General features: G+C 45.0%; 7 protein-coding genes across 7 annotated transcripts; all 7 read right to left on the bottom strand.

Annotated features, from left to right (window-relative positions):
- Positions 1 to 80: 80 nt before the first annotated feature.
- Positions 81 to 1,074, bottom strand: LOC113507804 (histone H2B). Its single transcript, XM_026890730.1, has one exon. It carries the CDS (start codon positions 963 to 965, stop codon positions 591 to 593), a length of 375 nt encoding a protein of 124 aa, XP_026746531.1. The 5' UTR covers positions 966 to 1,074; the 3' UTR covers positions 81 to 590.
- Positions 1,075 to 1,723: 649 nt separating this feature from the next.
- Positions 1,724 to 2,551, bottom strand: LOC113507803 (histone H2A). The gene has a single exon (XM_026890728.1). The coding sequence runs from the start codon at positions 2,349 to 2,351 to the stop codon at positions 1,977 to 1,979; it is 375 nt and encodes a 124-aa protein (XP_026746529.1). The 5' UTR covers positions 2,352 to 2,551; the 3' UTR covers positions 1,724 to 1,976.
- Positions 2,552 to 2,852: 301 nt separating this feature from the next.
- LOC113507801 (histone H1C-like) lies at positions 2,853 to 5,729 on the bottom strand. The gene has a single exon (XM_026890726.1). The coding sequence runs from the start codon at positions 4,292 to 4,294 to the stop codon at positions 3,539 to 3,541; it is 756 nt and encodes a 251-aa protein (XP_026746527.1). The 5' UTR covers positions 4,295 to 5,729; the 3' UTR covers positions 2,853 to 3,538.
- Positions 5,730 to 5,809: 80 nt separating this feature from the next.
- Positions 5,810 to 14,701, bottom strand: LOC113507806. The gene is made up of 4 exons (XM_026890732.1): positions 14,158 to 14,701; positions 10,000 to 10,009; positions 7,270 to 7,642; positions 5,810 to 6,398 (listed from the first exon to the last, which is right to left on the bottom strand). Exons 1-4 carry the CDS (start codon positions 14,453 to 14,455, stop codon positions 6,084 to 6,086), a joined length of 996 nt encoding a protein of 331 aa, XP_026746533.1. The 5' UTR covers positions 14,456 to 14,701; the 3' UTR covers positions 5,810 to 6,083.
- On the bottom strand, positions 8,142 to 9,139 carry LOC113507805 (histone H2B). The gene has a single exon (XM_026890731.1). It carries the CDS (start codon positions 9,024 to 9,026, stop codon positions 8,652 to 8,654), a length of 375 nt encoding a protein of 124 aa, XP_026746532.1. The 5' UTR covers positions 9,027 to 9,139; the 3' UTR covers positions 8,142 to 8,651.
- LOC113507802 (histone H2A) lies at positions 9,785 to 10,612 on the bottom strand. Its single transcript, XM_026890727.1, has one exon. It carries the CDS (start codon positions 10,410 to 10,412, stop codon positions 10,038 to 10,040), a length of 375 nt encoding a protein of 124 aa, XP_026746528.1. The 5' UTR covers positions 10,413 to 10,612; the 3' UTR covers positions 9,785 to 10,037.
- On the bottom strand, positions 10,913 to 14,147 carry LOC113507799 (histone H1C-like). Its single transcript, XM_026890725.1, has one exon. It carries the CDS (start codon positions 12,352 to 12,354, stop codon positions 11,599 to 11,601), a length of 756 nt encoding a protein of 251 aa, XP_026746526.1. The 5' UTR covers positions 12,355 to 14,147; the 3' UTR covers positions 10,913 to 11,598.
- Positions 14,702 to 16,569: the final 1,868 nt, after the last annotated feature.

The raw sequence follows: 16,569 nt of genomic DNA on the forward strand, positions 1-16,569 counted from the left end.
TTGTGCACCTATGTATTGTATTAATTAATAAGCGTCTACCCAAGCGTGTAAGTAAGTAAGTTAGTAGAGAGGCGGACAAGTTTGTGATATTATTTTCATTTTCATATAAATCGTGTGTACTATCATCAACTTGTTATTGTATCAGTTTCGAGCTTCAATTTGCATCCTATTTATTTATTGTAGTCGATATTATGTAGAGGAGACGTCAAAACCAAAGAAACGTGAATATACAAATAGTTTCACATGAATAGATTTGTGGCCCTGAAAAGGGCCTTTTGTTTGATCATGATGTTCGCACCGACTTGTCGGGGTGTCTACATGAGCGTACGCACGGGCGTCCAGGTATCAATGATATATCTCAAATATGTACATAAACGCGTGCTGCGGCGGCGGGCGGCGACGCGTCGTGTTCGTTTCGTCTGCAGCAGCAGAACGAGAACTCACAACGACACGCACGCACGCACGCCGCACTCACAAACAACACATTAGGTACACATTCGATATACACATATCACACTGAACCGCACTGTAGCACATCGGACGATGACACGACTCGGCGGCGACGGACGATCCTTCACCTAATCGACCGCTCACTTGGAGCTGGTGTACTTGGTGACGGCCTTGGTTCCTTCACTGACGGCGTGCTTGGCGAGCTCGCCGGGTAGCAGGAGACGCACCGAAGTCTGGACCTCCCTCGAGGTGATGGTGGACCTCTTGTTGTAGTGAGCGAGGCGGGACGCCTCGGCGGCGATACGCTCGAAGATGTCGTTCACGAACGAGTTCATGATAGACATGGCCTTACTGGAGATACCGGTGTCGGGGTGGACCTGCTTGAGGACCTTGTAGATGTAGATGGCGTAACTCTCCTTCCTCTTGTGCTTCTTCTTCTTCTTGTCGGTCTTGGAGATGTTCTTCTGGGCTTTGCCAGACTTCTTGGCGGCCTTTCCGCTAGTCTTGGGCGGCATGTCGATTATAATACGACTTGTCAACTGTTATAATAGACGTAGAGATCACTTATCGGAACGTACGAACACGTTCCGAGCGTAGCTGGAATGAGAATACCCATCTCGAGATATCTTTAACCCTATATAATGGGTCCAAGCTTCATAACGTTGCGGCGGAGGTACCCTGTTCGACCGACGCTCTCGACCAATCACAACGCAGCTAGTCGAGTTCGCGGGGCGAGGTGCGAGGGGTGGGGAGGCATCCGTCTTGCGGCGAGGAGCCCGCCGAGGGAGAGGGGAGAGGATTTCTGTTTTAATTTTTTAACCAAACGAAATTTATAATATATATTTCGGAGAAGAAAAAGAAAAAAAAAAAAATTAAATTAAAAATACCATATAATACAGTCATCTACATGTCATCTAAATTGACTGACCGATTAAATCATTTTTTGATTATGTTTATTTACCATGTATAAATTTATATATCTCTCTCATAATAAATTCATAACCTATTTAATTGGAATATGAATCCCTTTTTATAGGTATGGTAATCAGTATTGAAGATCTTTATGATCTGAACCTAATCTGAATCTGAGTCTAGTAGTAGTAGTAGTAGTAGTAATAACCTTCTGTTGTCATTCATCCATCGATAGAAGACAGCTACCAATTTCTTACTCTTATGTATATATGTTATATATTATTATAATATAATATTGTATTATGTGACGTTACTCTCTCCAAAGAAACGGTCTTTCATTATATTTTTGACACGAATCATATTGTGGCCCTGAAAAGGGCCTTTTGTTTGGTCGGCGGCGGCGCAACGAGCCGATCGTAGAGCGACGCGCGCATCAATCGACATATGGCACAAGTTTACACGCTCGCACAGAGAGACACGCCGTGGATGCGTATATAATTATGGACATTATCGATATAAGCGCGCGTGCACTACAGCATAACGCACCCGTTGACACACACCACACACACGCATCACTGCAACGATGCTAGCGATTTGAATGACAAATCGATAGCTTAGGCTTTCTTCTCGGTCTTCTTTGGCAGCAGGACGGCCTGGATGTTGGGCAGCACACCACCTTGAGCGATGGTAACGCCGGAGAGCAGCTTGTTCAACTCCTCGTCGTTACGGATGGCCAGCTGAAGATGACGCGGGATGATCCTGGTCTTCTTGTTGTCCCTGGCGGCGTTACCGGCCAACTCGAGGACCTCAGCGGCCAAGTACTCCATCACGGCGGCCAAGTAGACGGGGGCGCCGGCACCGACGCGCTCCGCGTAGTTTCCATTACGGAGCAGCCTGTGTATACGTCCGACGGGGAACTGTAGACCGGCACGGTTCGAACGGGACTTTGCCTTCCCCTTGACCTTACCGCCTTTACCGCGACCAGACATGATGATTAGTATAAACTCGTTAACTCGAACACAACAAATAGGAACAACAACGCGTGCGCGCCGTTGTCGAGACGAATGTTGAATACCCCTAGTCGAAACATTTTCGCTTATATATAACACGTAGAGGCGCGTTACGTTAGCGGTAGGGGTACCGCGCTAGCCGTACGATTCCCTCCAATCGCGCGTGCGCGTTCGCCGCTTCGGTTGTCCCCGTCTCTTTCCTTCGCACGCACGAATTTTGGTTATGGTAAGTTTTAGAATGTGTGTAATAATTGAACGTAGTTGTAGACAATTTTTTTCTTGTTGTTTATATTTTTTTTTTTCTTTAATCATAATTTACGTTTTATGTTTCAGAGTAATGGGGGGGTGCGGGGTGCGGGGTGCGGGGTGGGGGGGGGGGAAGATCCTTAAAAAAAACCCAAAAAAATTGCCGGCGTCGCCCTGCCGGGCGACGCCGGACGCCAGCCATGTCGGTCTGGGGCGAAAGGAATTCAACATAATATCAATCAATCAATCTATATTCATTCAACATACATAATTATACCTCTCTATCTCTCAAATCGTTCCCTTCTTGCTTCTAACATTTCCTTATTTATTCCTTCCTTCCTTCCTTCCTTCCATCCTTAGATCCTTCCATCCGCACAGGTTTACCTTTCAATCTCTATATTATACCTATACATAATATATTTACTTACTTCACCGCGCGGACCTGTACCATACATATTATTTACGGCTCACTATATATAATATATCAAGAGCCGACCATTATCTATCTATCTATTACCAATTATCTCTATCTCTATTCTCATCATTGACGCCAACAACAACATAGAGAAACAGTACCGGTCTAGTCACTCCGGACCGGTTACCGTGAAACTTTTGTTAGCCCTGAAAAGGGCTTTTTGGTTGCTTGCTTGCTAGCTTGCTTGCTTTGCCAACTCATAAACAACTGTTCACACTCACAATTGTTTACAAAGAGCGTTGAACGAAACACAACAACAACAACAACAACAACATGTACACAAACACGAACCCAGCGATCATCATACTCGTCTCGTCTCGTCTCAACGCAACGCAACGAACTATTCAAATCACTGAGTGTTCGCTCTGCGCTGCCGTGCCGTGCCGTGCCGTGTCTCTGAACACCGCTCTCGTAGCCGTGGGACGCGAGTTCGGGTCGGCGTCGCTTACTTCTTAGCGGCGGAAGCCTTCTTCGCGGCGGGCTTCGACTTGGGCGTAGCGGCGGCCTTCTTGGGTTTGGGCGCCTTCGGCTTCTTCGTCGGGGGCTTGGCGGTCTTCTTGGCCTTGGGTGCGGCGCCTCCCTTCGCCTTAGCCGGGGCGGCGGCCTTCTTCGCGGCGGCGGGCTTCTTCTTGGCGGCGGCGGCGGCCTTCTTCTCCTTGGCGCTCGCCGCGGCCGAAGCCTTAGACTTCGAGGGCGATCCCGAAGCGGCGGACGCGCTCGCGGCGGCGGCCGCGGCCTTCTTGGTCTTGGCTCCCGCCTGAGAAGCGGTGGCTTTCTTCGCCTTCGACGCTGCTGTAGCGGACGAGGCCGCCTTGCCGCCGGCCTTTCCGGCTCCGGCGCCGGCGGGTTTCTTCGCCGCGGCCGATTTCGACTCGAGTTTGAACGAACCCGAAGCTCCCTTGCCCTTGGTCTGAATTAGGACGCCGGATTCGACGGCGCTCTTCAGGTACTTCTTTATGAACGGAGCGAGTTTCTCGGAGTCGACCTTGTACTGGGCGGCGATGTACTTCTTGATAGCCTGCAACGAGGAACCGCTGCGCTCCTTCATCTCCTTGATCGCGCTCGTAACCATCTCGGATGTTTTAGGATGGGTCGGCTTGGCTTTAGGCTTCTTCGCCCCGGCGCCGCCGGCCTGTCTTGCTTGCTTCTTCGCCGGGGTAGCGGGTGCCGGAGCCTCGGTAGCTACTGCTGTGTCTGCCATTTTATGATGATAATAACACGTACGTACGTAAGTAAGTAAGTAAACAAACAAACGACGATAATAAAAGTGAAGTTATAGAGAGAGACTTAGATGTCGCCACTTTACTCGTCATCGAATAGCGTCGGTCAGGTACGACGAAACTTTACCGTAACGAGCGCCGCGGTCTCGCGCGACGATTTCTCGTATGAACGCTTGAAACTTTTCACTAACACGTATCTAATAAAATAAATTTTTATTTAGGTAAACTAGATAAAATATTATATATTCGGGTTCGATACGATCCCCCATGAAGTTGAGTGCGTATAGGTGCGGCGCGTTACGTCGTGAGGTCGTCGAGGCGATCGGTGCGTCGATTTAAATCGGCGACGGCGTACTCCCGGTACCTCGGGTGTATATCAAAATGCATTTTTATCATTTAAAGTATATAGTTAGGGAGCATCGATGTCGACCCGTCAACAGGGAAGATATCGAAGATTTAAAACGACAACGTTTCGTTGATATTCGACAGTTGGAGTCGATAATTATCTAAGTAAAAGTGAACCGTCGTAAAACACACCGACTAGACCGTCGTCGTCGAGCTCGGTCTCCTCCCGTATAGTAGTCGAGAGCCTAAGGACGGACACGAATTCAATATATAACTCGGGATCGAGACGGGTCATCGGAAGATAATTCAGTTTGTGATTTAAATGAAAAAAATACGAAATAATTATAACACACAAGAAGTATGAAATAAAGGAATAATCCGCGTGAGATAGGCAAACGGTATCCGCGCCCCGCCGCCTTGGTGGTCTTCGCCGTCGTAGTTACTAGTTAGCAATATATATTATACGAAACGAAACTAAAGCAGGTACTATGTATGTAAAGACCCCCTAGAATATCGGGGACTAAGATACCTATTTACAATTCGTGTCTATGTTTTATTATAGATGAAGAATTATTATAAAATTCGTGACTGAATGAACGTGTTTCAATATTCTGTATAATAATAATATTTCATTTTCTTCCTGACCTCGTATCGTATGGTATACATTAAATCCATCTCTTTACTTATACTTTATTATCAATATTACCTATATTCAGTTGCGAGAGAACATATTAAATGTAATATCTGTCCCGCGCGCGTAGTAGCGTGCGTTCGGTTTGTAAAAAATAAAAATGTTATAAATTACGAACGAATTTTGCTTTAAGTTCACCTAACCCAACGAACACAAGTACGTACTATGTAGATACGCATCTTTCTATTCCAATAAATTATATTACCATACTTGTGATGTGATGATCCTCAATCAGGTCAAGGTGAGTATATATTTTTATGTACACAAAACTAGGTATATAGGAAGTCTGAGTGTTAAGGTACCTATATTTCGGTGGTGGATAAATCTATCATGTTACACATACACCTACTACTTATTTTTTTGATACATAATATATAATCGTATTATGGTTTGTGTGTGTGTTCGTGTAAAGTTGACGAATCGTCAAGAGAAACATTTTATAAAAAAAATATGAATCATATGCGGCCCTGAAAAGGGCCTTTTTGTTTGAGCGAGCGCCGGCGTCTTCTATGATATAGTAGAAGGCGGGCGGGCAACACTCTCGTCGTAGCCAGCAGTGGTAGTGTGTAGAAGTGCGAGCGAGAAGTGAGTGTAAGTCGCGTTAAGATAGTAATCGCACACATGACACTACACCTCCGTCGTCGTCGTCGTCGAAGACTCAGAAAACTCACAACGTACACACATACACACACACTCGCCGCGACGAAACAACCCGATGTTGTCGATTAGGTCGTTTAACCGCCGAAACCGTAGAGGGTACGGCCCTGACGCTTCAGAGCGTAGACGACGTCCATGGCGGTGACGGTCTTCCTCTTGGCGTGCTCGGTGTAAGTGACGGCGTCACGGATCACGTTCTCGAGGAACACCTTCAACACACCACGGGTCTCTTCGTAGATCAGACCGGAGATACGTTTGACGCCGCCTCTGCGAGCCAGACGACGGATGGCGGGCTTCGTGATACCCTGGATGTTATCACGAAGTACTTTCCTGTGACGCTTGGCTCCTCCTTTTCCCAGCCCCTTTCCTCCCTTACCGCGACCGGTCATCTTCTATGTATGTACGTTGACAACGAACGAACGAAATAAACACGATCAACGCCGTTTGAGCGCCGACGAGAGACTGTTTCGGTTACCGCCGTACCGCCGCCTTTTTATATCCTGCGCACGGGTCGCATCTAGACGGCGCGGGGCGAGGCGAGTGTGGCGGGAGAGGGACGAAACGCGACGACAGCGCCCCCACCATAGTACAAAATTTTGAGTTTTACTCGATTTTAATGTAGTCTCTACGCTGTATTTATTTATATTTTACTAGAAAAAAAAAAAAAATTACATTAAATTTTAACGGGATTGGATATATCTATCAGTTATCAGTATTATAAACCCCTACGACGTTTCGAAATCAGTTCTATCTAAGTATACAGTATTTAGCTTGTTGTGTGCTATGAAATAAGTTATATTAATACTAACACTAGTAGGTAACGAATTTAGTACAGTTCAGACTGTTACGAGTAATACGAGATATATATCTAAGGGTATTTTATATAGGTGCACTTACACACACATAAGTTGCATGCATGCATGCATGCATACATACATCTATTCTATTTGTATGTCATGCGTGATTGTCATATCATATTTATTTTTATATTCGATATTTCGAGTGAACGTTATTGACGCGTCTCGACATAAGAAACATATTATTTTTGATGATAATATATGAAATATATGTGGCCCTGAAAAGGGCCTTTTTGTGTTGTTATAACGACGATAGTAAGCTAAGCGCTGCGCACTGCAGCATGTGCCTAGCCACGGCGGCGTCGGTACGAAACGAAAGCACGCTTTATTGTTTTGTTTAAGCGCGCTCGCCTCGAATTCTGCGCGCCAACTGTATGTCCTTAGGCATGATGGTGACGCGTTTCGCGTGAATGGCGCACAGGTTGGTGTCTTCGAAGAGACCGACGAGGTAAGCTTCGCTGGCTTCCTGAAGAGCCATCACGGCGGAGCTCTGGAATCTGAGATCGGTCTTGAAGTCCTGAGCTATCTCACGCACCAAACGCTGGAAAGGCAGCTTGCGGATCAACAGCTCGGTACTCTTCTGGTAACGACGGATCTCACGCAGGGCCACGGTACCGGGCCTGTAACGATGGGGCTTCTTGACGCCACCGGTCGCCGGTGCGCTCTTGCGCGCCGCCTTGGTGGCGAGCTGCTTCCTCGGCGCCTTACCACCGGTGGATTTACGAGCGGTCTGCTTTGTACGAGCCATTACGTCGCGAATTAACGAACCCACACACAAACTAAATCAAATAATTTAATTCCGTATCGTCACGCGTCCGCACGCTACGAACGAACGATTGAGAATAAAAACCCACCGATGTTTTCCCTCCCTTTTATACGATACGAGAGCGCGCTCGCGAGCGCCCTCTGCTGTGAAATAAGCTTTGTTTCTCTTGAAACGTTCTCAAAGCTCGTCGCGGATCGTATTTATCGTAGCTCTCAATGCATTTTTCTCCAAGTACAAATGATTAAAAAACATTTAACTATGTTATACAATTTATTCGTTATAATTGTAGCGTAAATATTCGTTCGTTCGTTTTATTTATTTATTAATTAATTATAATAGAATACCACCAATTCATCACCTCCGAACCCTTAAAATGTATCTTACACCCGTAAATAGATAAGGACTTATATTTACGCGTATATTGTGTATGTATTGTGCACCTATGTATTGTATTAATTAATAAGCGTCTACCCAAGCGTGTAAGTAAGTAAGTTAGTAGAGAGGCGGACAAGTTTGTGATATTATTTTCATTTTCATATAAATCGTGTGTACTATCATCAACTTGTTATTGTATCAGTTTCGAGCTTCAATTTGCATCCTATTTATTTATTGTAGTCGATATTATGTAGAGGAGACGTCAAAACCAAAGAAACGTGAATATACAAATAGTTTCACATGAATAGATTTGTGGCCCTGAAAAGGGCCTTTTGTTTGATCATGATGTTCGCACCGACTTGTCGGGGTGTCTACATGAGCGTACGCACGGGCGTCCAGGTATCAATGATATATCTCAAATATGTACATAAACGCGTGCTGCGGCGGCGGGCGGCGACGCGTCGTGTTCGTTTCGTCTGCAGCAGCAGAACGAGAACTCACAACGACACGCACGCACGCACGCCGCACTCACAAACAACACATTAGGTACACATTCGATATACACATATCACACTGAACCGCACTGTAGCACATCGGACGATGACACGACTCGGCGGCGACGGACGATCCTTCACCTAATCGACCGCTCACTTGGAGCTGGTGTACTTGGTGACGGCCTTGGTTCCTTCACTGACGGCGTGCTTGGCGAGCTCGCCGGGTAGCAGGAGACGCACCGAAGTCTGGACCTCCCTCGAGGTGATGGTGGACCTCTTGTTGTAGTGAGCGAGGCGGGACGCCTCGGCGGCGATACGCTCGAAGATGTCGTTCACGAACGAGTTCATGATAGACATGGCCTTACTGGAGATACCGGTGTCGGGGTGGACCTGCTTGAGGACCTTGTAGATGTAGATGGCGTAACTCTCCTTCCTCTTGTGCTTCTTCTTCTTCTTGTCGGTCTTGGAGATGTTCTTCTGGGCTTTGCCAGACTTCTTGGCGGCCTTTCCGCTAGTCTTGGGCGGCATGTCGATTATAATACGACTTGTCAACTGTTATAATAGACGTAGAGATCACTTATCGGAACGTACGAACACGTTCCGAGCGTAGCTGGAATGAGAATACCCATCTCGAGATATCTTTAACCCTATATAATGGGTCCAAGCTTCATAACGTTGCGGCGGAGGTACCCTGTTCGACCGACGCTCTCGACCAATCACAACGCAGCTAGTCGAGTTCGCGGGGCGAGGTGCGAGGGGTGGGGAGGCATCCGTCTTGCGGCGAGGAGCCCGCCGAGGGAGAGGGGAGAGGATTTCTGTTTTAATTTTTTAACCAAACGAAATTTATAATATATATTTCGGAGAAGAAAAAGAAAAAAAAAAAAATTAAATTAAAAATACCATATAATACAGTCATCTACATGTCATCTAAATTGACTGACCGATTAAATCATTTTTTGATTATGTTTATTTACCATGTATAAATTTATATATCTCTCTCATAATAAATTCATAACCTATTTAATTGGAATATGAATCCCTTTTTATAGGTATGGTAATCAGTATTGAAGATCTTTATGATCTGAACCTAATCTGAATCTGAGTCTAGTAGTAGTAGTAGTAGTAGTAATAACCTTCTGTTGTCATTCATCCATCGATAGAAGACAGCTACCAATTTCTTACTCTTATGTATATATGTTATATATTATTATAATATAATATTGTATTATGTGACGTTACTCTCTCCAAAGAAACGGTCTTTCATTATATTTTTGACACGAATCATATTGTGGCCCTGAAAAGGGCCTTTTGTTTGGTCGGCGGCGGCGCAACGAGCCGATCGTAGAGCGACGCGCGCATCAATCGACATATGGCACAAGTTTACACGCTCGCACAGAGAGACACGCCGTGGATGCGTATATAATTATGGACATTATCGATATAAGCGCGCGTGCACTACAGCATAACGCACCCGTTGACACACACCACACACACGCATCACTGCAACGATGCTAGCGATTTGAATGACAAATCGATAGCTTAGGCTTTCTTCTCGGTCTTCTTTGGCAGCAGGACGGCCTGGATGTTGGGCAGCACACCACCTTGAGCGATGGTAACGCCGGAGAGCAGCTTGTTCAACTCCTCGTCGTTACGGATGGCCAGCTGAAGATGACGCGGGATGATCCTGGTCTTCTTGTTGTCCCTGGCGGCGTTACCGGCCAACTCGAGGACCTCAGCGGCCAAGTACTCCATCACGGCGGCCAAGTAGACGGGGGCGCCGGCACCGACGCGCTCCGCGTAGTTTCCATTACGGAGCAGCCTGTGTATACGTCCGACGGGGAACTGTAGACCGGCACGGTTCGAACGGGACTTTGCCTTCCCCTTGACCTTACCGCCTTTACCGCGACCAGACATGATGATTAGTATAAACTCGTTAACTCGAACACAACAAATAGGAACAACAACGCGTGCGCGCCGTTGTCGAGACGAATGTTGAATACCCCTAGTCGAAACATTTTCGCTTATATATAACACGTAGAGGCGCGTTACGTTAGCGGTAGGGGTACCGCGCTAGCCGTACGATTCCCTCCAATCGCGCGTGCGCGTTCGCCGCTTCGGTTGTCCCCGTCTCTTTCCTTCGCACGCACGAATTTTGGTTATGGTAAGTTTTAGAATGTGTGTAATAATTGAACGTAGTTGTAGACAATTTTTTTCTTGTTGTTTATATTTTTTTTTTCTTTAATCATAATTTACGTTTTATGTTTCAGAGTAATGGGGGGGTGCGGGGTGCGGGGTGCGGGGTGGGGGGGGGGGAAGATCCTTAAAAAAAACCCAAAAAAATTGCCGGCGTCGCCCTGCCGGGCGACGCCGGACGCCAGCCATGTCGGTCTGGGGCGAAAGGAATTCAACATAATATCAATCAATCAATCTATATTCATTCAACATACATAATTATACCTCTCTATCTCTCAAATCGTTCCCTTCTTGCTTCTAACATTTCCTTATTTATTCCTTCCTTCCTTCCTTCCTTCCATCCTTAGATCCTTCCATCCGCACAGGTTTACCTTTCAATCTCTATATTATACCTATACATAATATATTTACTTACTTCACCGCGCGGACCTGTACCATACATATTATTTACGGCTCACTATATATAATATATCAAGAGCCGACCATTATCTATCTATCTATTACCAATTATCTCTATCTCTATTCTCATCATTGACGCCAACAACAACATAGAGAAACAGTACCGGTCTAGTCACTCCGGACCGGTTACCGTGAAACTTTTGTTAGCCCTGAAAAGGGCTTTTTGGTTGCTTGCTTGCTAGCTTGCTTGCTTTGCCAACTCATAAACAACTGTTCACACTCACAATTGTTTACAAAGAGCGTTGAACGAAACACAACAACAACAACAACAACAACATGTACACAAACACGAACCCAGCGATCATCATACTCGTCTCGTCTCGTCTCAACGCAACGCAACGAACTATTCAAATCACTGAGTGTTCGCTCTGCGCTGCCGTGCCGTGCCGTGCCGTGTCTCTGAACACCGCTCTCGTAGCCGTGGGACGCGAGTTCGGGTCGGCGTCGCTTACTTCTTAGCGGCGGAAGCCTTCTTCGCGGCGGGCTTCGACTTGGGCGTAGCGGCGGCCTTCTTGGGTTTGGGCGCCTTCGGCTTCTTCGTCGGGGGCTTGGCGGTCTTCTTGGCCTTGGGTGCGGCGCCTCCCTTCGCCTTAGCCGGGGCGGCGGCCTTCTTCGCGGCGGCGGGCTTCTTCTTGGCGGCGGCGGCGGCCTTCTTCTCCTTGGCGCTCGCCGCGGCCGAAGCCTTAGACTTCGAGGGCGATCCCGAAGCGGCGGACGCGCTCGCGGCGGCGGCCGCGGCCTTCTTGGTCTTGGCTCCCGCCTGAGAAGCGGTGGCTTTCTTCGCCTTCGACGCTGCTGTAGCGGACGAGGCCGCCTTGCCGCCGGCCTTTCCGGCTCCGGCGCCGGCGGGTTTCTTCGCCGCGGCCGATTTCGACTCGAGTTTGAACGAACCCGAAGCTCCCTTGCCCTTGGTCTGAATTAGGACGCCGGATTCGACGGCGCTCTTCAGGTACTTCTTTATGAACGGAGCGAGTTTCTCGGAGTCGACCTTGTACTGGGCGGCGATGTACTTCTTGATAGCCTGCAACGAGGAACCGCTGCGCTCCTTCATCTCCTTGATCGCGCTCGTAACCATCTCGGATGTTTTAGGATGGGTCGGCTTGGCTTTAGGCTTCTTCGCCCCGGCGCCGCCGGCCTGTCTTGCTTGCTTCTTCGCCGGGGTAGCGGGTGCCGGAGCCTCGGTAGCTACTGCTGTGTCTGCCATTTTATGATGATAATAACACGTACGTACGTAAGTAAGTAAGTAAACAAACAAACGACGATAATAAAAGTGAAGTTATAGAGAGAGACTTAGATGTCGCCACTTTACTCGTCATCGAATAGCGTCGGTCAGGTACGACGAAACTTTACCGTAACGAGCGCCGCGGTCTCGCGCGACGATTTCTCGTATGAACGCTTGAAACTTTTCACTAACACGTATCTAATAAAATAAATTTTTATTTAGGTAAACTAGATAAAATATTATATATTCGGGTTCGATACGATCCCCCATGAAGTTGAGTGCGTATAGGTGCGGCGCGTTACGTCGTGAGGTCGTCGAGGCGATCGGTGCGTCGATTTAAATCGGCGACGGCGTACTCCCGGTACCTCGGGTGTATATCAAAATGCATTTTTATCATTTAAAGTATATAGTTAGGGAGCATCGATGTCGACCCGTCAACAGGGAAGATATCGAAGATTTAAAACGACAACGTTTCGTTGATATTCGACAGTTGGAGTCGATAATTATCTAAGTAAAAGTGAACCGTCGTAAAACACACCGACTAGACCGTCGTCGTCGAGCTCGGTCTCCTCCCGTATAGTAGTCGAGAGCCTAAGGACGGACACGAATTCAATATATAACTCGGGATCGAGACGGGTCATCGGAAGATAATTCAGTTTGTGATTTAAATGAAAAAAATACGAAATAATTATAACACACAAGAAGTATGAAATAAAGGAATAATCCGCGTGAGATAGGCAAACGGTATCCGCGCCCCGCCGCCTTGGTGGTCTTCGCCGTCGTAGTTACTAGTTAGCAATATATATTATACGAAACGAAACTAAAGCAGGTACTATGTATGTAAAGACCCCCTAGAATATCGGGGACTAAGATACCTATTTACAATTCGTGTCTATGTTTTATTATAGATGAAGAATTATTATAAAATTCGTGACTGAATGAACGTGTTTCAATATTCTGTATAATAATAATATTTCATTTTCTTCCTGACCTCGTATCGTATGGTATACATTAAATCCATCTCTTTACTTATACTTTATTATCAATATTACCTATATTCAGTTGCGAGAGAACATATTAAATGTAATATCTGTCCCGCGCGCGTAGTAGCGTGCGTTCGGTTTGTAAAAAATAAAAATGTTATAAATTACGAACGAATTTTGCTTTAAGTTCACCTAACCCAACGAACACAAGTACGTACTATGTAGATACGCATCTTTCTATTCCAATAAATTATATTACCATACTTGTGATGTGATGATCCTCAATCAGGTCAAGGTGAGTATATATTTTTATGTACACAAAACTAGGTATATAGGAAGTCTGAGTGTTAAGGTACCTATATTTCGGTGGTGGATAAATCTATCATGTTACACATACACCTACTACTTATTTTTTTGATACATAATATATAATCGTATTATGGTTTGTGTGTGTGTTCGTGTAAAGTTGACGAATCGTCAAGAGAAACATTTTATAAAAAAAATATGAATCATATGCGGCCCTGAAAAGGGCCTTTTTGTTTGAGCGAGCGCCGGCGTCTTCTATGATATAGTAGAAGGCGGGCGGGCAACACTCTCGTCGTAGCCAGCAGTGGTAGTGTGTAGAAGTGCGAGCGAGAAGTGAGTGTAAGTCGCGTTAAGATAGTAATCGCACACATGACACTACACCTCCGTCGTCGTCGTCGTCGAAGACTCAGAAAACTCACAACGTACACACATACACACACACTCGCCGCGACGAAACAACCCGATGTTGTCGATTAGGTCGTTTAACCGCCGAAACCGTAGAGGGTACGGCCCTGACGCTTCAGAGCGTAGACGACGTCCATGGCGGTGACGGTCTTCCTCTTGGCGTGCTCGGTGTAAGTGACGGCGTCACGGATCACGTTCTCGAGGAACACCTTCAACACACCACGGGTCTCTTCGTAGATCAGACCGGAGATACGTTTGACGCCGCCTCTGCGAGCCAGACGACGGATGGCGGGCTTCGTGATACCCTGGATGTTATCACGAAGTACTTTCCTGTGACGCTTGGCTCCTCCTTTTCCCAGCCCCTTTCCTCCCTTACCGCGACCGGTCATCTTCTATGTATGTACGTTGACAACGAACGAACGAAATAAACACGATCAACGCCGTTTGAGCGCCGACGAGAGACTGTTTCGGTTACCGCCGTACCGCCGCCTTTTTATATCCTGCGCACGGGTCGCATCTAGACGGCGCGGGGCGAGGCGAGTGTGGCGGGAGAGGGACGAAACGCGACGACAGCGCCCCCACCATAGTACAAAATTTTGAGTTTTACTCGATTTTAATGTAGTCTCTACGCTGTATTTATTTATATTTTACTAGAAAAAAAAAAAAAATTACATTAAATTTTAACGGGATTGGATATATCTATCAGTTATCAGTATTATAAACCCCTACGACGTTTCGAAATCAGTTCTATCTAAGTATACAGTATTTAGCTTGTTGTGTGCTATGAAATAAGTTATATTAATACTAACACTAGTAGGTAACGAATTTAGTACAGTTCAGACTGTTACGAGTAATACGAGATATATATCTAAGGGTATTTTATATAGGTGCACTTACACACACATAAGTTGCATGCATGCATGCATGCATACATACATCTATTCTATTTGTATGTCATGCGTGATTGTCATATCATATTTATTTTTATATTCGATATTTCGAGTGAACGTTAATAATAATAATAATAATAATAATTCTTTATTTGCATAAAATGTAGGTACATAATGGTGGTAAAACATTGTCAAGGTGCCATATACATCTTGCCGCTTGGCGACATGCAAATCTTTATACAGTTCAAATATATAGTATTATCACAGAAATAGAACATTTATAACAATTCAACTTATTTTAATTTACAGTCTATACCTCACAGATCGTTCACAATTGTAGAATTTACATGGGTTTTTTGCTAAAAATTCATCAACTGAGTAAAAACATTGCTGACATAACCATTCTCTTAACATTACACAAAATTTATTTGGAGGTAGACCGGTTATAGTTTTTTGGTAAAGAGTTATATATTAAGGGACCCATATAAATACAGCTTCGTCTAAATAACTCTAATCTAGGAATAGGTAACTGAAATTCTAAATGAGTAGCTTTTCTTTTATTTATATTATTGTTGGACACAAAAAAATTGAGGATTATTTTTCACAAATTTAGAAATCTCGTAGATATAAATACAGGGAACCGTTAAGAGGTTATTTGATTGGAATGCGGGTTTACATGTATCACACCAGTCAATATTAAACATTGCACGAACACACTTCTTCTGAGCAATGAACACTCGTGATATATCTGAAGAGTTTCCCCACACAATGATACCGTAGCGGATAACCGAGCAAACGTATGCATGGTATACCATTAGGGCAGTTTGCATGGATGTTATACATGTAATTTTTTCTTAAAGCGAAGACAAATCTATTAATTTTTACACATACATTTTCGATATGAGTTTTCCAAGTAATATGTTCGTCCTACCGTTATACCCAGGAATTTAGAGCAATGTATTTGTTCCTATAACACTAGTATTATAAGATACATTAAGTTGTATGGGCTTACTTTTCCATGTTTTAAAATAAATTACATTAGTTTTGGAAATATTTATTTTTAACTTATTAGTATCTAGCCATTTAATAATTTCACCCTAATGCTTTGTTGACCTGAGAACTCAAATTTTGGGGTTGATTTACTCTTTATGATGATAGTAGTATCGTCTGCAAATAGGACACACTGATGACTTATTGACTGTGGTAGGTTCGTTAATGTACACAAGAATATAGCGGCCCCAGGATACTACCCTGAGGCACGCCACAGCTATTAGTACGTGGAACAGAATCAAAATCTTCAATAGTATTTGTTACTTTATTAAGTTTAGCTATCCTTGTTATCTGCTGTCTGTTACTTAAATACGACTGAAACCATTTTTTCGCTGGGCCTCTGACACCATACTTTTCAAGTTTCTCTATAAGTCTATATATGATCACGAGGTCAAATGCTTTACTTAAATCTAAGAATAAGGCACAGGATGGTTTTTTTGTATTCATATTTTCTAAGATGTTTTTTACTAAGGTAAATATTGCCATGGTAGTCGATTTTATCTGTCTAAATCCATATTGTTGCGGAACTAAAATTTCAAATTTATCTAAGTATTTAAGCAATC

The sequence above is a fragment of the Trichoplusia ni genome, unplaced genomic scaffold, assembly GCF_003590095.1.
Source record: "Trichoplusia ni isolate ovarian cell line Hi5 unplaced genomic scaffold, tn1 tig00003155, whole genome shotgun sequence".
In the NCBI taxonomy this organism is placed as follows: domain Eukaryota; kingdom Metazoa; phylum Arthropoda; class Insecta; order Lepidoptera; family Noctuidae; genus Trichoplusia; species Trichoplusia ni.